At 40.8% G+C, this 24,006-nt stretch overlaps 2 protein-coding genes, 2 long non-coding RNA genes and 1 pseudogene across 5 annotated transcripts in view; 2 read left to right on the top strand and 3 right to left on the bottom strand.

Moving 5' to 3' along the window:
- LOC134224878 (serine incorporator 1) overlaps window positions 1–6,300 on the bottom strand; it is a 35,962-nt gene extending 29,662 nt beyond the window's left edge. For both annotated transcript variants that reach the window (XM_062704514.1, XM_062704515.1), the window contains exon 1: window positions 6,104–6,300. In XM_062704514.1, the coding sequence (XP_062560498.1) occupies window positions 6,104–6,139 (36 nt within the window). In that variant the 5' untranslated portion in view covers window positions 6,140–6,300. The remainder of the gene's footprint in view (window positions 1–6,103) is intronic.
- On the top strand, window positions 499–1,102 carry LOC134224775 (uncharacterized). Its single transcript, XR_009983059.1, has 2 exons — window positions 499–738; window positions 808–1,102. It is a non-coding gene; the product is annotated as an uncharacterized LOC134224775 (long non-coding RNA).
- Window positions 6,301–13,040: 6,740 nt separating the features above from the next.
- Window positions 13,041–13,531, bottom strand: LOC134224879 (small ribosomal subunit protein eS24-like; annotated as a pseudogene).
- A 1,497-nt stretch (window positions 13,532–15,028) lies between these two features.
- On the top strand, window positions 15,029–16,538 carry LOC134225873 (probable N-acetyltransferase san). The gene is made up of 2 exons (XM_062706293.1): window positions 15,029–15,182; window positions 15,510–16,538. The coding sequence occupies exons 1-2, from the start codon at window positions 15,175–15,177 to the stop codon at window positions 16,105–16,107; spliced, it is 606 nt and encodes a 201-aa protein (XP_062562277.1). The 5' UTR covers window positions 15,029–15,174; the 3' UTR covers window positions 16,108–16,538.
- A 5,339-nt stretch (window positions 16,539–21,877) lies between these two features.
- LOC134220272 (uncharacterized) lies at window positions 21,878–23,563 on the bottom strand. Its single transcript, XR_009981830.1, has 4 exons — window positions 23,208–23,563; window positions 22,219–22,310; window positions 22,019–22,157; window positions 21,878–21,899 (listed from the first exon to the last, which is right to left on the bottom strand). It is a non-coding gene; the product is annotated as an uncharacterized LOC134220272 (long non-coding RNA).
- Between the last annotated feature and the right edge of the window lie 443 nt (window positions 23,564–24,006).

Genomic DNA, 24,006 nt, shown 5'->3' with positions numbered 1-24,006 from the left:
TTGAAAAAACGCAGGTGTGCATCGGTGCGGCGACGCTGCGTTACCGCTTTTTCCCGATGCACACATGCGTCCTTTTAACGCCGTGTGCACGCAGCGTTGAAAAGACGCTACGTGGGCATCGGGCCTAAACCCGAGTTTATGCGTCGCAAAACAAGAGCGAGTCTATCTGATCATCTTTTTCTTGTGGTGCGTCACTCACTTACACTCACACTCAAAACAGCCTCCAAGATTTTTTTCACATACAAAGCGTCGCTCCGGAGGCTCAATGAGTGCTCTTTCCCCCGACGCCTCACTCACATGTGTTTCTACACAGAAAAAAATAAAATTGTGCTATCAAAAATTATGCACTTTCAATCGAAAAGGAGCTAATTTTCGTTAAAATAAAAGTTTAATCACTTTGAATGAAAGTTATGCGTTTTATTTAAAAGTATTTTCCATCTTTTCTGAGTGTAATTTTAAAAGTTTTCTTTTCAATTTGAATTGGTTAACTGCTTTCATTAAATTTGACAACACGAGCTTTTAAAAATCACTTTGACTGACAACTGATTCTTTTTATCTCTTCTGTTGTCCTCAATTTTTGCCAACTACGATAGTTACCGCGCAAGTTTACTTTTCAAAGTTCCGAAAAGAAATACTTGATTCTCTTCAGTTTAACGCGTTTTACGCCATATTCGGACGACATAAGAATCTATTTAAAGGCCAGAAATGGTTCCCATTTCTTGTTTTTACCTGCACATGGTAAGTACCTTCGTCGAGAAGATCTGAATAATCGAATAATTATGATTTGTTTACCATCCATTTCGATAGCTACGGGCATATGATTCAACCTGGAAACACAAATCAAGACATCGTCGGAACGCCTGTGAAGAAAATGCATACGATCCTCAGGAGCTGCTGTTGGGCGCAGTAAACGGAAAAGCGCACGTTTGATGTTTTGCTGCTGATAGTGACCTCTCGATCCCTACCGGATTTCCCGCAGCAGCGTTGAAAAAGTCTCCGAAACAACGTTCTGCCACAACAAAAATGCAAATTATTTAAAATAATTGATTATAACAATGAAATAAAAAGAATTAATTTGAAATGAAAGGGTGAATTAAAGAAATGTTTTGGGAGGTTCTTTTTTGGTTCAATAATATTTCATTTTGCAACGAGTTTGGGAATAAAAATAAACCACTCTCATTTTCAACAGTGTGATTATTTGGATTTGACAGTTCTACAGTTTTAGCTTGAATATTCAAACTTTTAATTTCAGAGCAATACGTAGCTTTCAAACGATGGTAGTTGTAAAAGTTGGCATACTTTTATTTTAAACATACCCTACTCTCTACGAAAAAGAACCAACGCAACTTTTTATTTTAACCAACGGTTTTCTTAATTTTTATTAATGATTTTTCTTTCTGTGTACTCAATTGTGAGGATGCGAAGGCAGCATTTTGCTGATGATGATTTTATTTGACTCTAGCGAATGTGAGGAGTTTTGTCAAGCCTGCCTATAATCAAACTCCATAGATCCAAAAGTTAAAAGTTAAATATAAATACGTTACGTTCATACAAGTCCTACGTCTACTCGCGGTTGTGTTAAAAACATTACCCATTGCTTTTTTTAATTTAGGGATGGGTGCCATTGCTTTAGATTCGAAGACGCCGCACTTGAGATAAATCTGATGTGCGATTGGACCATGTTTCTTTGGATATACTTTGTTTGATGGAGAACGATTTGTCACATAGGTCAGAGCTGCCAATGCATCTGCCCAAAAAGATTTTGGGCATACTCCGTACTCGTTCCACGATTGTACGGTTGGCACGTTCTCCAATTCCATTCTACTTTGGATTCTACTCAACTATTGTTTGATGTCGTATTCCTAGCTTCATCAGTAGATTCGACAAATGCTGGGTAAAGCGTACCATTAATATTTCGCGTACCTGAAGGAATAAAGTAGACACCATCTCGTAGTCCTAAGCCTCTCACTCAGCAACTCCTATCCCTACCTCCTCGTGGTGCTGGCCGGGATACGAGCAACCTTAGGGAAGATCGGGTAACCAACCCCGGTGTGAACTATGGTCATTGGTCGTATGCTGACAGGGAAGGGGGAGGGGGGCTTTTGCTCCTCTCCGGAGGTGCAAATCTCACTAAGCGTCGGCTCACAACAGCGTTTGTTCTCCATGTTAGGGGCGGCTGATCATCGTCCGAGTGCTAGCGAGGGACTCTAAGTGAAGCTGCTCATGGTCCACCGGGAATAAGGAGGAATGGTCCTCCGGAAATTTAGGGGGTGTCAAGGCCCAGCCTTTAAAAAACATACACAACGAACAATCAACAAGAGAGTACGGACCGGAACCATCGGCAAAGCCCACTGCGACGAAAAGAGACTAGCGAATGGAAACTCGGTTCGTGGAACTGCAAATCTCTCAACTTCATCGTGAGCACACGCATACTCGCCGATGTGCTCAAGGACCATGGATTCGGCATCGTGGCGCTGCAGGAGGTTTGTTGGAAGGGGTCAATGGTGCCAACGTTGAGAAGTAATCATACCATCTACCAGAGCTGCGGCACCACACATGAGCTGGAAACAGTTTTCATAGTGATGGGCGATATGCAAAAGCGTGTGATCGGGTAATGGCCGATCAATGAGAGAATGTGCAGGTTGAAGATCAAAGGTCGGTTCTTCAACTTCAGCATAATCAACGTCCATAGCCCACACTCTGGAAGCACTGATTATGATAAGGACGCATTCTACGCGCAGCTGAAACCCAGAGAACAGACATGGATGCTCGAACAAATTTTCGGTAGAAACGTGTGTAAAGATTTAAATCGCACCTCAGCGCCGCCAACGCAGGCTGCCCGACATAAAAACTCAATCTCACTAAGTGATGGCGTTGGCATACACTACATAAACAATGTAGTGCTGCCACCTAGGAGCAATTCGGAATGAACACTAGCGCTAAAAAATAAAACACGGCAAATTTTAACCATATTTATCAGCACACTAGCACCGCGCAACGGGGGCATAACGACATACTTCAAAATGACCAATAAAAACTTTACACAAGCACGCGAATGAAGATGAACGTCTGTTCTCTGTGGCTGAAACATGAGTACGACAGTTGCCCAAGCCGAGACATCAAAATCATCATAGGAGATTTGAACGCTCAGGTTCGCCAAGAGGAGGAGTTTAGACCGACTATTGGGAAGTTCAGCGCTCACCGGCTGACGAACTAAAACGGCCTACGACTAATTGATTTCGCCGCCTTCAAGAATATGGCCAAGAATATCGCAGCGCAGCAGCTACTTCCAACACAGCCTTCCGTATCGGTACACCTGGAGATCACCACTGCAGACAGAATTACAAATCATCCCCGTTCTGATTGATGGACGGCACTTCTCCGACATTATCGACGTCAGGACACATCGACTCTGACCACTATCTGGTGATGGTAAAACTGCGCCCAAAACTATCCGTCATCAACAATATTCGGTAACGACAACCGCCGCGGTACGACCTAGAACGACTGAAGCAACCTGGGGTGGCATTGTGCATCTCGAATCGAATCACTCGATTTGTACGTTTTTGCATTCGTATCGAAAAAATTGCGGCATTAGCCTGTGCACGCGGGGATGTCGACCACCTGGGTCGACATGAGATGACATTTCTATCATTTACCTGGGTCTTTGTTTGAAAACATTGGCATTTTTCTCATATGATGTTGAAATAAGATTCTAACAGGCATTCGGCTTCAATAAGAATGCATATTGGAATTATTGGAGAAGCGCGAAATTAAATTCTATTGGATTTGTTGAACATTCAATGTAGATTAGCTACATTTAATAGAGCTTTGATAATTTATTGATATGTTCCTAGATATATAAAACTGCTTCTGCTTCTTGCAATGGACATACTAACTATATCGAAGCGGCCAACTTATTCTCATTGAAGTGGAATAATCTAATAATCATAAAGGTCTATGTAAATTTTCACATAAATTCTGATCTTGCGCATCCTCGTAACGGATGACCAAAGTTGAACCAGTTTTAAATCAATCACTTATTTGCAATGTTTTTATTGAACTTGTCTGTATAACTGAATTTTCAAATTAATATTGATATTAATTTCTTCCAATTTTGGGCTTTTAAATGGTACCACTTTGTAATCCTTACAAATACGAAGAACAAGACTCCGAAGATGGCCTAACTCTATAAGCCCAGTATCCACTTAAACAGTAGAGAGGTTACGGAATTTTGTTCAATATTACCAAGCATAATTTTGACAACTGATCTGCATGGAGCAAAATGTCACTTTTACTTACGGAGTAATGGGCCAAACACAATTGATACGTTTGCGTGCGTTTTGACAGTTTCTCTGCACAGCCAAGATATATTTAACAAACAAAAACGAATTCCAATTCTATCGTTCAATTAGTCTTTCAATCGATGGTAGGTTGCGGTGAGCAATTCAAGTAATATCTCGTCTTTTGCGAACAGCACCATCCGCTCCACCATTTTCTCCGGAATTCTTACTTGCCATTTTTAGTAAAAATATATTTTCTGGGCTCAAAATCTCTTAGTTTACTAACGTAGAAAGGAAACTACACAACGGTTTGACAGTTGGATGAACAAAGAAATATTTAGCGTAATAATTACAAGGACTACTAAGATGGTAACTTCAGTTTAAGCGCTCACTACTAACAATATCTAAAGAAATTTCTTAAAAATAATCTTCTGGAACAACCTACGAAACAATTGTTGGTAGCTCTCCATAAAGAATATTATCAATATAAGTCGTCAAATCTTCATAGTTTTATAATTATTGCGAAGGTAACCTAAAATTTGAACAACGTTTGAACGGATTGATCGATTCCTCGAATTTCAGTTCTGACTGCTGACGCCAAATCATCAATTAACTGATTATACGACAAAATTGCTAAGCGCCCCATCATTACCAGTACTCTGGCGTTGCCAGTGGTTGTAGCTCAGTGAACTTCATTACAGTGATGCTTGGCATTTTGGACGTTTTCTCCTTACTTTGCTTCATACACAAAAAATGAGCTTTGACCCAGTGCCAATGAGCCAATTAAGGGCTGAAAGTATCTTTGATAAGGACAAAACAAAGTTTTGACCACGACGAAAGTTTTTTTTAAATATTTATCAGCTGAGAATATTAAAACGGATATTGGTGTAAAATCACTTGATTATAGTAAAATTACAGTGTGGCCTGCGTGCTGCACCTTTTCTTGGTTTGACTATTTTGTGCGAAATGAATTTCGTCCAAATACTAACTTGTATGGCCAAAGCTCATTTTTTTGTGTAAGAAGCAAATTAAGGAAATAACGCCCAAAACCCCGAGCATCACTGTAATGTAGCTCATGAGATCTATTATGCAGCTCATGGGTTTGTAGTCAAATGAAAAAAAAAAATTAGGTGATTAGAAAAATTTGCTTTTTCAGTAGGGGGAATGACGGCTTTGTTCTATTATTGGCAGGGGGTTTTTTATGACTGGCTAGGCTCAAATTTGGCCTGAACATTCTTTGCATATCAAAGAATATTGCGGCCAAATTTCATAAAATTTGGTCGACAAAAACCCCCTACCAATAATAGAACAAAACCTGCCAAAGCCGTCTTTCCCCCTATCTCTTTTAATGATTGCCACTTTATTGAGGACTCAATACAGTATCCAACCCAGCATCGCCACCATAAGCAATATTTCATTTTTAGATGTAATTTGATAGCCACATACATAATTAATTACAGTATTTTTTTCTGTGACAGTCCTAACCAGCTATATAAGATGGTTTCAAATACGATAGCCTCGCACTTATTTATTGATTTTTTTGTATCTTTCAGTTTGTCTCTTAATTTGATTCATGATACGAATTTTTCACCAGCTCAGTCAGATGTGTTGATGAGTCAGGTGTTTTGACACTATGCATATTACAATAAAGAGCTGCATTCCTATTTACAAACCAATGGGCTAATATTTACATAATTCAAGATAAAACTGGATGGCCTTCGAAAAGATGCCTGCCCATTGCCTAAGACCTTTTGCATAGGGCCTACCTTCACAAGCAAAAATAATCGATAATCCAAAATCAACAACGCAATTCAACTTACATTTGCTGCCGACACCAATCCCAAAACTGCACCCATTATGTAGAGCTCAGCACCTCCAACAAGCGAAGAAAATCACCAAACAGAAGCAGAATTTGATTTTTCCTAAATTGCGTTTTGAAAATTTCACTTTCACAACAAAGAGCTGCTGCAGTCGAAAACAAGACCGATCTGTTTAGTTTGTTGAACACGAATACGCAAAGACGGAGAAGAAGGCACGAGCATAAATTCTGACATTTCATTCAGCATAAACGAGGGATTGGAAACGAGTCGAATCGGTAAATTTGAAAACAATAAAAGCCCCTGCAGAAGATTCCCAAAACACTATACCATCCCAGGAAACAATTTGTGAGATGTTAGACTCCAGTTAGGTATGCTACCTTTCCAAAACATAAATTTTTTATGTTTTTATGCTGATACTGTTTCTTTATTTTATTTGCTCTTTCAGTTCTTCTCTTGACTGGACGACTGTACAACGACGTTTGCAGTAAAAAAAAAACAAAAAACAAAATACGGAGTTCAGCTTCGGAATAAAAGTCGCGTGTTCACACGGTTATTGTGGTCATTCTGCGTTCTCTTAGCAGGAATATTTCCCGTAAAATCGTGTGTCTGTGTTGATCGGCTGATCCGGAGCTGAGATATGCGGTGTACCATGATACTACTTCCTTCGTCCGAGTGCGTTGCTGTGGAGAAGTTAAATATTCAGTGACAAGAAGATTCGCGCCGTGACCAGTTCCCTTCCGCCACAGTACCATTGGTGTTTGGTGCTGTGCAAATTGTTGGTTTTCGATTCCGGCTCTCCCGTGTTTTCAAGCGCTATCGAAAAGGTTAATGACTGTTATTGATTGGTTCTAGAATATCATAATCAAATCGTTTTCTTTTTTGTTCATTTGCAGTTCCCACCAACGGCTAAGCAAGTTCATCAAGATCAATAACGAAAATGAATATGCGATGCGCAAAACGGTATAGGTGTATACCGGTAAATAGGTCGAGAGGTAGAAAGATAAATGTGTTAAATAAATGTTATGTATGCATTCTAGGATGACCGATCTGGAAACTGTCTGAACCATCAGATTCTAACACGAGCTAAATTACTTAAAAAGGAACCTCCCAAGCCGATTGAGACATACGTTGTTCAAGCAGCTCCGTTGGCGTTGATAATGTGCTCGTAGTTACAGGAGCGAAAGTATCTCGACGAACAGCGTCAATACATCGGAGAGGAAAACGCTTGCTACCGGTTCCCGCATCGACCAAGGTTCAGCTGGGTAGTAGTTTTGACTAAAAGTTAACTGATGAACTGGCTGGATGGACGGACGAGTGACAGAGGAGTGTCAAAAGCGGGTGGCGAGGAAGTCGGCACCATTGGTTTCATCGCACTTCCAGTCCCTGAGCCCATTCTATGGGCTGCCGAATAAGATAAGGGATTTGCTGAGGATGTTCCGTGGTATAACGGAGATGTATGGTGAGTTATGTTTTTGTTATGGCTGAGAATTATTATTATTTATTCATACAAAGGCCGGAGTGGCATCTGCAGTTCTTCTTAAAAGTCGTCCTTAAATCCATTCTACTCCTTAAATCCCGGAGGAATTCACTAAATATCCCTTTTGCTGGACTCTCTTCTGACATACGCACTACATGCCTAGCCCACTGTAATGTGCCATATTTTATTAGCAGGAATTCCTCCTGGAATTCCACCAGGATTTCCGCCGGGAATTCCACCAGGATTTTCTCCGGGAATTTCACAGGATTTCCTCCGGGAATTCCTCCGAGAATTCCACCAGGAATTCCTCCGGGAATTCCACCAGGAATTCCTACGGAAATTCAACCAGGAATTCCTACGGGAATTCCACCAAGAATTCCTACGGGAATTCCACCAGGAATTCCTCCGGGAAATCCATCAGAAATTCCTCCGGGAATTCCACCAGGAATTCCTTCGGGAATTCCTCCAAGAATCCCTTCGTGAACTCCTTCCGAAGGAATTCCTGGAGGAACTTCCAAAGAAACTCCTAGAGGAACTTCCGAAGGAATTCCTGGAGGAATTTTCGGGGGAATTCCTGGAGGAACTTCCGAAGAAATTCCTGGAGGAACTCCCGAAGGAATTCCTGGAGAAACTTCCGAAGGAATTCCTGGAGGAACTTCCGAAAGAATTCCTGGGGGAACTTCCGAAGGAATTCCTGGAGGAACTTCCAAAGAAACTCCTAGAGGAACTTCCGAAGGAATTCCTGGAGGAATTTTCGGGGGAATTCCTGGAGGAACTTCCGAAGAAATTCCTGGAGGAACTCCCGAAGGAATTCCTGGAGAAACTTCCGAAGGAATTCCTGGAGGAACTTCCGAAAGAATTCCTGGGGGAACTTCCGAAGGAATTCCTGGAGGAACTTCCAAAGAAACTCCTAGAGGAACTTCCGAAGGAATTCCTGGAGGAATTTTCGGGGGAATTCCTGGAGGAACTTCCTCCAGTAATTCCTCTGTGAATTCCTCCAGGAATTCCTCCGTAAATTCCTCCAGAAATTCCTCTGTGAATTCCTCCAGGAATTCCGCCGTGAATTCCTCTAAGAATTCCTCCAGAAATTCCTCCAGGAGGAACTTCCGAAGGAATTCGTGAAAGAACTTCAGAAGGAATTCCTGGAAGAACTTCCGAAGAAATTTCTGGAGGAACTCCCGAAGAAATTCCTGGAGAAACTTCCGAAGGAATTCCTGGAGGAACTTCCGAAAGAATTACTGAAGAAACTTCCGAAGGAATTCCTGGAGGAACTTCCGAAAGAATTCCTGGGGGAACTTCCGAAGGAATTCCTGGAGGAACTTCCAAAGAAACTCCTAGAGGAACTTCCGAAGGAATTCCTGGAGGAATTGTCGGGGGAATTCCTGGAGGAACTTCCTCCAGTAATTCCTCTGTGAATTCCTCCAGGAATTCCTCCGTAAATTCCTCCAGAAATTCCTCTGTGAATTCCTCCAGAAATTCCGCCGTGAATTCCTCTAAGAATTCCTCCAGAAATTCCTCCAGGAGGAACTTCCGAAGGAATTCGTGAAAGAACTTCAGAAGGAATTCCTGGAAGAACTTCCGAAGAAATTTCTGGAGGAACTCCCGAAGAAATTCCTGGAGAAACTTCCGAAGGAATTCCTGGAGGAACTTCCGAAAGAATTACTGAAGAAACTTCCGAAGGAATTCCTGGAGAAACTTCCGAAGGAATTTCTGGAGGAACTTCCGAAGGATTTCCTGGAGGAACTTCCGAAGAAATTCCTGGAGGAACTTTCGGAAGAATTAGTGGAAGAACTTTCGGAAGAATTAGTGGAAGAACTTTCAAAGAAACTCCTAGAGGAATTTCTGAATGAATTCCTGGAGGAACTTTCGAAAGAATTCCTGGAGGAACTTTCGGAGGAATTCCTGTAGGAACTTCCGAAGAAATTCCTGGAGGAACTCCCGAAGGAATTCCTGGAGAAACTTCCAAAGAGTTTCCTGGAGGAACTTCCGAAAGAATTCCTGGGGGAACTTCCGAAGGAATTCCTGGAGAATCTTCCGAAGAATTTCCTGGAGGAACTTCCGAAAGAATTCCTGGGGGAACTTCCGAAGGAATTCCTGGGGGAACTTCCGAAGGAATTCCTAGAGGAACTTTCAACGAAACTCCTAGAGGAACTTCCGAAGGAATTCCTGGAAGAATTTTCGGGGGAATTCCTGGAGGAACTTCCGAAGGAACTCCTGGAGGAACTTCCGAAGAAATTCCTGGAGGAACTCCCGAAGGAATTCCTGGAGAAACTTCCGAAGGAATTCCTGGAGGAACTTCCAAAGAGACTCCTAGAGGAACTTCCGAAGGAATTCCTGGAGGAATTTTCGGGAGAATTCCTTGAGGAACTTCCTCCAGTAATTCCTCTGTGAATTCCTCCGTTAATTCCTCCAGAAATTCCTCCGTGAATTCCTCCAGGAATTCCGCCGTAAATTCCTCTATGAGGAATTTCCGAAGAAATTCCTGGAGAAACTTCCGAAGGAATTCCTGGAGGAACTTCCGAAGGAATTCTAGGAGGAACTTCCGAAGGAATTCTAGGAGGAACTTCCGAAGGAATTTCTGGAAGAACTTCCGAACGAATTCCTGGAGGAACTTCCGAAGGAATTCCTGGAGGAACTTCCGTGAATTCCTCCAGGAATTCCGCCGTGAATTCCTCTATGAATTCCCGAAGGAATTCCTGGAGAAACTTCCGAAGAATTTCCTGGAGGAACTTCTGAAAGAATTCCTGGGGGAACTTCCGAAGGAATTCCTGGAGGAACTTCCAAAGAAACTCCTAGAGGAACTTCCGAAGGAATTCCTGGAGGAATTTTCGGGGGAATTCCTGGAGGAACTTCCGAAGGAATTCCTGGAGGAACTTCCGAAGGAATTCTTGGAGGAACTTCCGAAGGAATTCCTGGAGGAACTTCCAATGAAGTTCCTGGAGGAATTTCCGAAGGAATTTTCGGGGGAATTCCTGGAGGAACTTCCTCCAGTAATTCCTCTGTGAAATCCTCCAGGAATTCCTCCGTAAATTCCTCCAGAAATTCCTCTGTGAATTCCTCTATGAATTCCTCCAGAAATTCCTCCAGGAATTCCTCCGGGAATTCCTCCAGGAATTGGGAGGAATTGCTGGAAGAACTTCCGAAAGAATTCCTGGAGGAACTTCCGAAGGAATTCCTGGAGGAACTTCCGAAGAAATTCCTGGAGGAACTTTCGGAAGAATTCCTGGAGGAACTTCCGAAGGAATTCCTGGAGGAACTTCCGAAGGAATTCCTGAAGGAACTTTCGAAGGAATTCATGGAGGAACTTCCAAATAAATTCCCGGAGAAATTCCCCGAAGGAGTTCTTGAAGAAATTCCCGAGGGAGTCAACTAACTGTCCAATCAGCCGTTTCCGTTGCCGTTCAGCTAATATTGTGTTTTGGGCTTAATTTCCGAAGAAATTCCCAAATTCCAGGAGGCAGAAGGATTTTCTTAGGAAGTTCCTCCAGGAATTCCTTCGGAAGTTCCTTCAGGAATTCCTTCGGAAGCTTCTCCAGGAATTCATTTGGGAATTCCCCCGAAAGTTCCTCCAGGAATTCGTTTGGAAGTTCCTCCAGGAGTTTCTTTGGAAGTTCCTCTAGGAATTCCTTCGGAAGTTCTTCCAGGAATTCCTTCGGAAGTTCCCCCAAGAATTCGTTCGGCAGTTGCTCCAGGAATTCCTTCGGAAGTTCCTCCAGGAATTTCAAGATGCTCTTCTGGAAGAAATTCCAGAGGGACTTCTTGAACAAATACCAGAGGAACACCTGGAGGATTTTCTTGAACAACTCCCGAAGGAAATCCTATAAGAGATTGCTGGAGGAATTCCTTGAGTATCTTTTAGAGGAACTTCTGAAGGAATTACCAAATGCGTTTATGGAAAAATTCTCAGAGGAATTCCCAGATAGTTTTCTGTTAGAATTCCCAGATAGTTTCCTGGTACAGTACCTAGAAGATTTCCGGCAGAACTTGTGGAGGAATTTCCAGTAGTTTCTTGAAGGAATTTCTGGAAGAATTTTCAGCGAATCTCTAGGAGGAGCTCCTGCAGGATTTTTTTTGAAGAGCTCCTGAAGAAATTCCTAGAGGAGCTCCTGGAGGAATCTCCCGAAAGCAATTCTCAGATAAAATCCTGGAGGAATTCCCAGGAAACTGCTGAAGGAATTTCCAGATTAATTTCTGGATACATTTCTAGAAGAGCTCCTGGAGGAATTTGCCAATCAGTTTCTGGAGTAATTCCTAGAGGAACTCCTGAAAGAACAGTCAAAAAATACGTCAAATGTACGAATTCTCAAAGTAACATTTGATGTTACAGCTGGAGGAATTTCTTGATGAACTTCTCAAGGGAATCCGAGATATACTCATGGAGAAATTCGCTGAGCAACTTTTGGTGAAATTTTCAGAGCAACTGGTGGAATTTATAGATGTATTCCCAAATAAATTTGTAGACGAACTTTTGAATGAATTACTGGGGAAAATCGATTCACTGGTGGAACATCTTGAGGAATTCCAACATGCTGTTCTTTTCGAAATCCCAGAGAAACTCCCGGAGGAATTAATTGATAGATTTACGGTAGAATGCTCAGAGGAATTACTTTCAGATTAATTCCTGGAAGAAAATTCTAAAGGACTTTCCAAAGGAACTCCCGGAGGAAACCCAACAGCACTCCCGAGGAGGAGTTTACAAATGAAATCGTGAAGACATTACCAAAATAATTCCCTTATGTAATTACAAAAGCTTCTCTACAGGAAGAATTTCCTGAAAATTTCTTTAATGTAATTTATTGATTTAAATTGAAGAATAAATTCCATTTAGATTGAGAGTCAAAATTTCAATGAAATAAGTCTGATATGATTTTAAATGATGTTTTCATTATTATTTTTATCTTAGAATTAATTTCGATGGCATCATAAAGCACCGGAGTTAAAACACTACTCCAAGCAACCAGCTTACTCGTTCACGGCCTGTCCGACCTTGATCTTCTTGGTACCACACACCTTCTTCATACGGTTCTCGCGTCATCTCCTCGAACATTCCATGGCGACCCAATCAGTGCTAGAGTTCCTTTTGGCAATGTCCAGGGTGTCGTAAATCAGCCTTAAACCAGTCGACTTGCCACCGACTATATTAAGTGATTTGCAGAGGAATCACCTAGGAACTCTTGCTGAAATTCACGATCAATTCTCATATAGAAATTATAGAATCATCCCTGCAGGAAGATCCGATGTAGTCCCTGGAGAATCCACGGAAGGTTACCTGGGGGAATAGAGGAATAAATTCAATTTAGATTAAGTGTGAATTTAGAATCAAACCTCCAGAGAAATAAGCTGAAGTCTAATATGATTCAAATTGCTATTTTTTATTATTACACCATGAAGTTATATCTCCATTTAATTCGAAGGAATTAAAAGTTCACCGTAGTGAAAAGCCAACTCTAAACAATCCGCTTACTTCTTCACAGCCACTCCAACATTGGCCTTCTTGGTACCGCGCATCTTCATACGGTTCCTGCTTTCCTTGCGCTGCTTGCGCTTGGGTTCGAACTTCTTGGCATGTCGTAGATCAGCACAAAGCTGGTCGACTTGCCACCGCCAAAGTTGGTTCGGAGTCAGAACACGAATACTAAATCGGAGATGGTTTTGTACATGACGGCCAACCACGGATTTCCTCCTTCGGGACCCAAGCCAGACCCGGACGCAAGACGTCGCAGATCATCTTTTCACGGCTAAGCAGATGGTTGGTAATGTACCTGCAGATACGGATCGTTGCGGTCGACATTTTGGTGCATCTCCTTTAATAGATTAGGTACGAACCGTCTTCGCGAATGCACTATAGCAAAACATTATAATTAAACAGCATACTATGAATTATTTGCACATGAAATACACGAATTTAAAATAAATTACACTATTCTTAAATTAGTTCATTTCAAGCAAAATTTTTCATAACGACGTATGTAACAAAAGTAAACAAAACGGGGTTTTTAATACAACGTGACAATCACACGCGGCTTTAAATAATACGCATCGATTTTACTGATTTTAGATCTTAAAATTCTTTAATTCGATCTTTTTGCGAATCGACGTATGTGAAAATTTCTATTTTTGAAGTCTCACTGTTACATACGTCGCTTTAACATATGTGAACTGAGAGCGAACTGTGTAACAAAAAAGCAAAAGAAAAGAAAACTGCAGTTGCGTCAATCGTGCAACTATGGAAAACCGACCAATGTACACCGACGTACGTGTAGCATACCGGTGTATGTATAATTTTATCGTTTTTCACAGTGAATTTGAATGAACTGAGCTTTGCTGTGAAGCACGCTTATTACGTGTCATGTAATGATGCATGCCAGCGGAAAAAAGTATTGAAAAAAGATTTAGTTTTAAAACAGTTTTAGAAAAAGTTTTGCCAACTTTCTGCAAAGGATTTCTCGAATCCTCATAATTGTTACATACGTCGTTATGAAAAATTATGCTTGATTTGCATCTAGCTGTCATTCGGAGCAAAAGTGTACTTATGTATTGGTTGTTTTTATTTCGCGCCAATACATGCACTTTTTGCTCGTATGACAGCTAGATGTAAATAAACCAACATGAAATCCCACCCGAAACTACCCCAACAACTGCCTAACCGGCCAAAGCGAAACATATCTAACGTTAATGTAACATGAGTGTAACAGGTTAGATGAAATTATGCACCAAGCATAAACATACCTAACAAAAGTGTGTCATTCTAGCGTAACTTTAGCCTCACTTTACCCTAACTGTTAGTGAGAATGTTAGTGTAACTATCTAACAGGATAGATGCACATTATGCTAAAGTTAGAGTAACCTTCCTTGCTGGGATCCCAGAAATAATTTTTAATAACCTTGCTGTCACTTCTGTATGACCAGTATTGCCAAAATCTTCTTTGATTCCAAGATGCAAATATTTTTCAGATTTTGCTCAAATGAACACATTCAATATATTATAAGGAAAGTTCTTGTTTTGAAGTTTTTTTTTTCAAAAATCACATATATGCAAAAAACAAATTTCTATTTTTAATATTATTTTCAAAATTTCGGCCAAATTAAAAATTATGTTTGGCAAATTAAAAAAAAAATTAAATCTTATATTCACATTTCCGTTTGGCAACCCTGTTTCTGATCTGTCAAATTTCGTTCCGATGGTTGTTCGGTGGGTCGCGTTCGATACTCCAAGACAAAATTTTCAAAACGACTTATCTGCTTTTGTAAACAATGATTCAAACGACGATTTGACGAATCTGATAGCTCTCCCACGCAAACCAACACCATCATTAGGTAGGTGAAGGATTCCGCTACCTGTTGATGGTGTTGGTTTGCGTGGGAGAGCTATCAGATTCGTCAAATCGTCGTTTGAATCTTTGTTTATAAAAGCAGTTAAGTCGTTTTGAAAATTTTGTCTTGACTCCTTCTTTCGATCCCAGTGCAAAATTATTCTGTGGGAGCAGGTTTTAGGTTTTCCACCGATTTCCCCTTCGAAAACTAGCTTCTTCCGTACTAGAACAGCTTCTCCCGATAGGGGCGATTGTGGAGCTATTCCTCGGAATCAAACACCATGACCAGGTAAGTTCGATATCGATTGAGGGCTATTTTCAGTCATCGAGTGGGAACAGAGCTTCGCTCGTTGCTAACCTCAAACTACTCTGATCCCGAGAAGTAAGAGATAACAAATTTAGGTCTGAAACAAAACTAAAAATATCAATAATTAGGGGTAAAACAGGCATAGACAGCCGTTTATTTCACACAAAACAATGATTATTCAGCTTCTCAGTCACTAAATACAGCAATCTAAAACAAATCAACAATACAAACTCAAATCTGTGTACATATATGAAAATGTTGAACAAATTATTTTTGCATTGAATTAAAATTACCTTTTCTTCATTACAGAGCCAACATTGAACTCGGCGATGTCACTCATCACAATCTGAAACAGCTGAAAAAAATCAACACGGTGGTGCTGCCGGTGTTGTACAACGACAAGTTCTACCTGGACGTCCTGGAGTCCGGAGAGCTGGCAAAGCTGGCTTATTACAATGATGTCGTCGTTGGTGCCGTCTGTTCGCGAATCGATACCTCGGACAACTTGCGAAGGTTGTATATTATGACGCTGGGATGTTTATATCCCTATCGGCGGCTGGGAATCGGCTCCGTTATGGTCAAACACATTTTGAACTACGTCGAGAATGATGGCAACTTTGACAGCATATTTTTGCACGTAAAGGTCGATAACGAGGGCGCTATAGAATTCTACAAAAAGTTTGGTTTCGAAATTGTTGAAACGAAGCAGCACTACTACAAACGGATTGAACCGGCCGATGCCCATGTTCTGCAGAAGACACTGACCAGACGCGGAAACGCAAACCCACAGCAGCAGCAGCAACAGCACCATCAGAACGGAGTTGGGGGACACAACATCAACCAGAGCAGTCAGAGTATTCAGAATTCCACCTCCCAGCAACAGCAAGCTCCGGAAAAGAACCGATAAATGAAGCTAAGCTTCATGAATGGGGCCATTTTTCAGTCTTAGATCAAGCGAAAATGCATTGACGGTAGGAGTTTTTGTTCGATTTGTTATTTATTCAGCGCTGCAGCAGTACGTTTGGAAAATTAATGGCACCAAATTTGAGTTTCCTTTGAGCAAAGTAGTGAATGGTTTATCTTTTATTTTGAACATAGATCTTACCCTTTCTTTAGCTGCCAATTGCTTACCCAGAATTGTGGTTCAATTTTATGTTTGTCTTGCAATTTGTATCGGATTCTCATCCGTTTTACAAGTGCGCGGAATGATGTTCGACATTGTTGCAAGAAGTACCTATAATATGAAAAGTGTTTGAAATGTACGAACGATTATTTTAAGAAACTTGATATCTCAATATGTTGAATAGAGGTCGAATAAAACGGTAGGCGTAAAATAAATAGCAGGATGAGTTTTTAATCAAGAATATTACAATCGTTTTTGCTTGTCATAAGACCAAAGATGTTATCGATCATTTAGTAATTCGCGTTAGATCATTTAATAGTTTGTCACTAACATATTCAAGAAGCTGAATTTCAAAATGTGTTGTATGGTGGACTTCTAGGGCGAAAGTTTTTCTGCAACTCTGCCTTATGGTTCGTTGTTTGAATTCCACTAGTAACAGAGTTACAACTATAGTTCTTGGGGTTGTATACAAGACACGAACGCTCCACACAACCTACGTAAAACCAAATGCAGTAAACTGAACAAATCATTCCGTTCTATTTAGAAGAGATGGAACCATCCCACCGACACTACTACCTAGTTATAGCAGCCCCTCCCACTCTGCAAGGGAGTAAGGACTCCACTGTCTAGCAGCTGAACCACCCCATTCATACACCCCAGTTCAATAATTGATAATAGCGTTAGCGTTGTTACGGTATGGGGAACTGCACGGAAACATCTCTTTCTCTTTCGTTCCTCATAAAATTTGACGTTTACTGGCCTTGTTGTTTTCTAATTTCTTTGCAGCAAGAAAGAGACAAAGCAGTCCGTGCAGTGCCCTATACTTCGTAGATTGGACACTAATGATACTCATGTTTCTTATGGAATCCTTATCCAGATCCATCTTTACCGTAACTAGGGATAGGAAAGGAAATGTTGATGTAGAACTTACTTAACGAGAGGCCACCGACTTGGCGACGCCCTCATAAGTTCTACGGAGTTGGTGGTTGGGTAGGGTAAGGTAGGTCATGGAGTTTTGCTTCAAGCTGGCAATTCGACCCACAGACTATGTTCTTTACCTGTTTTTATTTAAACTCTTGCCAGCCGGCTGTCGAAAGAGTATGCTAATATCGATTTTATTTACAGTTTATTCTTTAAATAATTTACAGGCGATTTCTTAACCTCAATCTATCAACAACTATCCGTTGAACAAATCTAAATTTACCAAATTTGTACTTTCTGCTCAGTGAGCCAAACGATTTCTCTAGGTTCATCGAATACAAAAATCAACCATGCATTTTAAAGATAATTATACTAAACATTTTACAAAGTTTTACTTGAAATATTTGACGAAGAAAACGACCTAAAAGGCTCAAAAACCAAATATAGAAAAATGTTTGCCCAAACTCCTCCGTAATTAAAAATTTACGATGCAGCTAGTTGATATTGAACTCAAAGATGCAATTGCTGCTTTAAAAATGTATGCCGAAGCGCAATAGCTATAGTCGCTCAAAGGGGAGTTGTCGCAAGTGTAACGACCCATACAAACCTTACGGATAGTTCACACGAACGTGACATAGAGGGGTAGGGGGATTGAAAATAGCCAATTTTTGCGTTAGGTTATTAATGGATCTTCTCTTACAGGAGGAAAATAATATGAAATATTACTTGTATGAGTCATGTTACTCAGTACAATTAATTTACGATGGACCTATATTAGAGCAGGGCGCAACTGAAAAAACCCAGAATAATCCACCTAGCGGTGATGGCGCCTTTCTCGCGCAAAAAGGTAATAAATGTAGCCTTTACGTTTACACCTCGATGATGTACAAGAAAGGCAAAACAGTTACACCGTCTAATGTTATGATAGAAAATTTACACTAGTAGACGACAGATGGCTCTGCCAAAAGTTTCTCGAATTTCCTATATTCGAATTTTGACTTTCGGACAATTTCATAGTACTATGAAACTGAACGAAGAGCATACTTACGCCTAAATGCGTGCAACACGAGCATCTTTATAGTACGATGAAACTCTTAATAGGAGCAAGCCATGGATAAACTTTAAAAATATACATAGATGCAAGGCATTTTTCATAACACATTATTGTTCTATGTGACTATGTCTCATCACTATTTTAATATTATCTATTTTTTGCAATTTGCAATTATTATGAAATTCAATAGTGATCAACAGCGTTTTAGTCTCTGGCGGATGCAACTTGTTGCAAGAAAATCGGTTAAGAGTTTCTATGTGAAAATTTGGCTAATGTTTTTTATGGCATTTTGTGCACACACACACGCACACACAGCAGGGCAGGGGCAGCAGGGACCATGTCCAAGGGCTTGACGACCCCTCCCCAGCCGTCTGTGAGTCAGGGGGTTCTGCCTAGGAGGTGGTGGGGTTAACAGGGGGCGCTGTTAATTCCCTCCCAAAAACCACATATCCGCAAGCAAACCTTATCAAGCGACCGTGTGCCGCTTAAAGCATACAAGCCCCTAACCCCGAATCCCAAGGTGTCAGGCGACCCGTGCCGAAGGGATGAATGGCCTGGGGGGTGAAACAATTAGCCAGGTCGTTAACGGAGCCTGTGGAGGTTCCACAGAGTGAGGGCTGCTTCGGCGGCAAGCGGGTGGCAGTGGGTGGTACCCACACACCCCCAAGTGGTGCACATGTGGTGCAAGCGAACGGGAGTTGGGGGTATTACTCGTAATACCCCCACAGAACGAGGGACCGAGTGTATGGGTGAGCACACAAGTAAGTCTCGCATGGTACGCATGGTCGGTAGTGTTAGAATGACTGAAGTCTGGTGAGGCCTGGCAGGAGTGTCGGGGGGCAGATACCTCTGCGGCACCTCAGAAGTAGGGGACACGAAAGTCTCGCTGCGTCTGGCAGGAGTGTCGGGGGTTGATGCTTCTGCGGTACCTCAGAAATCGGAGACATGTAAGTTAGTGGTGTGGCCCCGTCCCAGGATGGGAGACCACCACATTGGCTGAGGACTACCTGGGCTTCGAAACGTCAATGGGTGGGTGCTACCGGCATAGTACCTTAGGGAGTCCTATTGACAGTGTCAAAGCCCGGGTAGGTGAGTGTTAGGCACGCTTGACGTGCCGGGTGTTCCACGCCCAAACGATGCACAGGAGGTGCACAGAGTGGATAAAAATGGGAGATGGGGTATTACAACCCCCACTGAGTGAGTGACTGAATGTCAAAGAGAGTGGTGCACAAGTGGTGCAAGCGATTGGGACTGAATGTATGAGCGAGCACACAAGTTAGACTCGCATGGTACGTATGGTCAGAGTGGCTGCTTAGGTAGTAGTGTGATCCGGCTGTCAGGGACGGAATGAGTGAAGTCTCGCTAGGCCTGGCAGGAGTGTCGGGGGGCAGATACCTCTGCGGCACCTCAGAAGTAGGGGACACGAAAGTCTCGCTATGACTGGTAGGAGTGTCGGGGGGTTGATGCCTCTGCGGCACCTCAGAAATAGGAGACATGAAAGGGTCTGCCTCGTAGCTGAGGTAGGAGCGGCATAGGAGCCACCAACATAGGGTCGCCTCCGGCTTGGTAGACAAGTGGTGCCACCCTGTTGCAGGACGGGGTGAACACCACACTGAGTGAGGACTGTCTATGTTGTGAGATGGCGGCATGGGGTACCCCCTGCAGGGTACTTATAAATTGGTCCTTGCAGTCATTCAAGCGGCATAGGCAGGTGAGTGTTGGGGCACATGTGGTGCCAGTGTGTCTTGTGCAAGTGTGTTGCATGGGGAGTGTCGAAGAGTTGAGGCGCATACGTGCACTTGTGTACGTCATGGAGGGGCGCAATGCCCAATAGTCATCCCCAAGTATTGCTTAATTGCGGGCCGGGGGAATGACTGGAGAGGAAGGAGTTGGTTTTAGTGGGTCGGGAGTGGTGATCCCATCCCCACACTACCTGGGTTCGCCTCCCCAGGTGTCTGTTTGCAGATTTCCATTACCTTCGTTAAAAAAAAAAAAAAAAAAAAAAAAAAAAAAAAAAAACACGCACACACATACACACACACATACGCACACACGGACAGACAGACATTTGTTCAGTTCATCGAGCTGAGTCGAATGGTATATAACACTATGGGTCTCCGGAACTTTTATCAAAAGTTCGAATTTGGAGTGAAATGATAGCCTTTCGGTACAACTTAGTTGTACGAGAAAGGCAAAAACATTCAATTTATCTAATCAAGTAAAATCAAGATACTGGGATCCCGACCATGCGGAACTGGCCCAGCCAGCCGCGCCCATTATATGTATGGAAATTAGTGTGGAAAACTATGAATTTCTGAATTTTTGCTGTTGGAGATTAGGGCTGTTCGGGACCCCGAAATGCTTTGAAAAGACATTGATTTGAAAAAATAACCCTACTCTTAAATAGGTGTATTTGAAATAACAACTGCAAAAAACACATTATTGGGTTGATCTCACCAAATTTGATTCCTTTCCAAAATCAGTCATTTTATGGTCCGACCACCAAGATCCAGGAAACTTAAAGTAGTATACACTTCACAGTAGCAGCACATACATTTCTTTTAATCTAAATCTAATCGTCAAAACGCACGACACTTGAACACTATATGGTTTATCGGTAGGCTGACCATACGTACCGTATTTAACGGGACAGTCCCGTTTTTTAGACCTTATTCTGCTGTCCCGTCATAATCTTAAAAATCCACAATATGTCCCGTTTTTTCATTGATTTTTCCAAAATAAAAAAAATCAATATTTTAGGCAGGAATTTAAAACCAAATACAAAGAAAGTGAACGAAACCCATAAAAGAAGTATGAGATGTTATATTATTTGTGCTGATTTTCAAAGAAAGCTATTTATGCCGTTATGTATTTTGCATAAATTGATTTTCTTAAGGTTTTTCTCAGCTAATGACAACGGGAGATTTATTCATAGGGGAGACTGGGTAGACTTGATCCTCTTTTCTAATATCCGATGTATCACAATCAAAAATAAATAAACATACGCGATTTCCACACACACAAAAAAAAATCATTGGTAAAAACCAAAGAAACGTTGGTAAAATTAAGAAAATTAGTTAGTGATTTTCAGTAGAAAGTATACGACTGTTAAATTTACCATTAAGAAAATGTTATCTCTGCAAGAGCTTTGACAAGTACTAACTTTTCAAAATAACAATTTACTCTCAAACCGACATGTACATTTTGCATTAGAATTAACTAGTGTTACTTTCAAAACAACAAGTAGTGTTCATTCTCAATTTCATTAGTGCATTTTCAATCGTTTGTCAAAATGAAATTCTACAAATTTATAAATTCTCATTTTGTTTCCGTTTTTTATTTTATTTTTATTGTAAGCCAGCACACATTGTTACATGTTTTGTATTTGAATACTTAGCCGAATTTAGTCTCTCGAACGATATTAATCCACATTATGAAATGGTTTCACATGAAACTTTGGGGTTTGGAACTTGCTGCAGATGTGCATCCAGGATGGCGTTGCTGATCTCATCGCACTCATCTTCCATCTCTTGTGGACCTTTTCGCAGTTCGAGTTTTTCTTCCTCTCGAATGATGCATCATGATGTTGCGCGAATCTAACCTGAAAATGGAAACACCCGGAAAAGTTAAATTTCGTAGGCTTCAGCAGCTGGATGTAAAATAACATGGATTCATGGGTATGCGGTCGAATTTATTTATTAAGAGCACTATTTTACACACTTGTCAATCCGTCACGGGAACACCTTCCATGTCCTTTCTCCAGACAGATGTCGCGAATGAGATGGGTTTTCGGGTCGTTCACGGTCAGCAGACTAGCACCAGGACAATCACCGGGAGCGATATGTTACATGCTGTCTCCCTGAAAACATAAATCCACATTACAATTGATGTAAAAAACTACACTATTATTATAAACTCACTTATAGCCTTTAGCACAAACGTTTGGGAGTGAACTTTTTTTTGCTGTATTTCTAATTTTCGATTTTGACGGATCACTGTCGACTGCCAGTTTCTTTATTTTTCGTTGTCCGTGTTACCAGAAATACGGAATATGAAAGTAAGTTTGACTATTTTACAAATTTTGATCTGAGTACTCTCACTATGAAAATAACAATTTTACAATGAGAGCAAAATAGTTAAATCACCCATTTTTCTGTTAATTTGAATATTTTAGCATTCAATAGTACCAAATTTTTCAACCTTTCCAAATAAGATTAGAAAATATTGAAATCACAACTTTTTTTCGCTCTGTGCACAGACTCTCTAAGAAATATAGTATTTAACTTTACTGATGTATGACAGTCCTTAAATTATTGTTGTTATTGATACACAATCGATTTTTTGGAGTGCTGTCAAAAATCGACTTTGAAAATATTTGGGGGAAATTGATCCGTCTCCAAGAACTTGTTTTGATAAAATTAGAAATGTGCCCTCAGATTTTTTAAATATTTTCCCTTCAAAATACGCAGAATAATCGAATTACTGTGCGTATACATGAACAATTTTTTTTATTGAATTCGACAGCACATGCAATTTTAAAATTTGGGGAGACTTGATCCCCTTTCCATGAGATCTACGCAATAAATATTTTTTCCTGCCAAACCTTCATCAAATCCGTCAAATGTACAAAAATTGGAAGCTTAAGAACGGTTTTTAATTTTTGATTTTTTCCGCCAAATTTTTGTATGGGTGACTAACGGGGGATCAAGTGTCCCCATGTTGAGGCAATAACATCAAATCCAAATATCCTAAAACTTCGATGAAATGTTGACATTTTCATCAGTACAGATCAATAAGCATATTTATGGCTTGTTGCTGTGAAAAAACGAAAGACTTTGGTCATTGTTATGAAAAGTTGTTCAAATTTTGGGTGGCCAATAAAAAAATCTTTAGGAAGGTCAAAACATACAAACCGCGCAGAATAAATAAGGTTGTCAATCCAAAAAATATCTCACCACATAAAGGTCATTTGTCTAGAAGATATAACTAAAAAATACGCTAGAACAAAACTACTTTTGTGACGCCGGTGACTTACGGATTTTTCGGATGTAGAAAACATACACTGTAGAACTGTGGTCTAGAACTAACTTTATTACTAATGCTAAGCCGTATATATAAATGAATGTACAATATATTCTACCTGATTTTGACTCATTATCTTTTGGGTCCCTTTCTTATTATCTCTACTTTGTTATCGCCGCCACTATCGGTGCGTCACTATTTTGTTACAATTTATGGGTCTCTTTCTTGGTGGTTCGTAGACGATGAGTTTATGACATAATTGTCTCAGGTAGCAGAGAATTATCAACTATGCGCATATTGCAACTAACAATATGCCATGCGGTGCGCTGTATAGCTTAACGAAAATGACAACTTGAGTTTGAAATGCAAATTGATTGATTCGCGTTCGTTACATTCCGGACCCCGTAAATCTACTAGATTTACAATAATAACTGTCGATAAGCGATTTATTACTTATTATGAAATGATATTGATATTGTCTTTTTACTTAGGACTAGACATTTGTGTTGATTTTGGATACACATTTCCTCTATACAGGTTCATTTCTGTTTCTTCTGTTTCATTGTTTGGTTGTTGATTCTCTTCTGAACATCTATTATTTTCCATTTTGTTTACCGTCTCCCTTCTAATGTTTTTATGCGACAAAAAATTAGTTAATGAGTCCCAGAATGATGCTATTAGTTTCC

The sequence above is a fragment of the Armigeres subalbatus genome, chromosome 3, assembly GCF_024139115.2.
Source record: "Armigeres subalbatus isolate Guangzhou_Male chromosome 3, GZ_Asu_2, whole genome shotgun sequence".
Lineage (NCBI taxonomy): Eukaryota > Metazoa > Arthropoda > Insecta > Diptera > Culicidae > Armigeres > Armigeres subalbatus.
The sequence above is the reverse complement of the archived record's forward strand: the minus strand, read 5'-3'. Positions and strand labels throughout refer to the sequence as shown.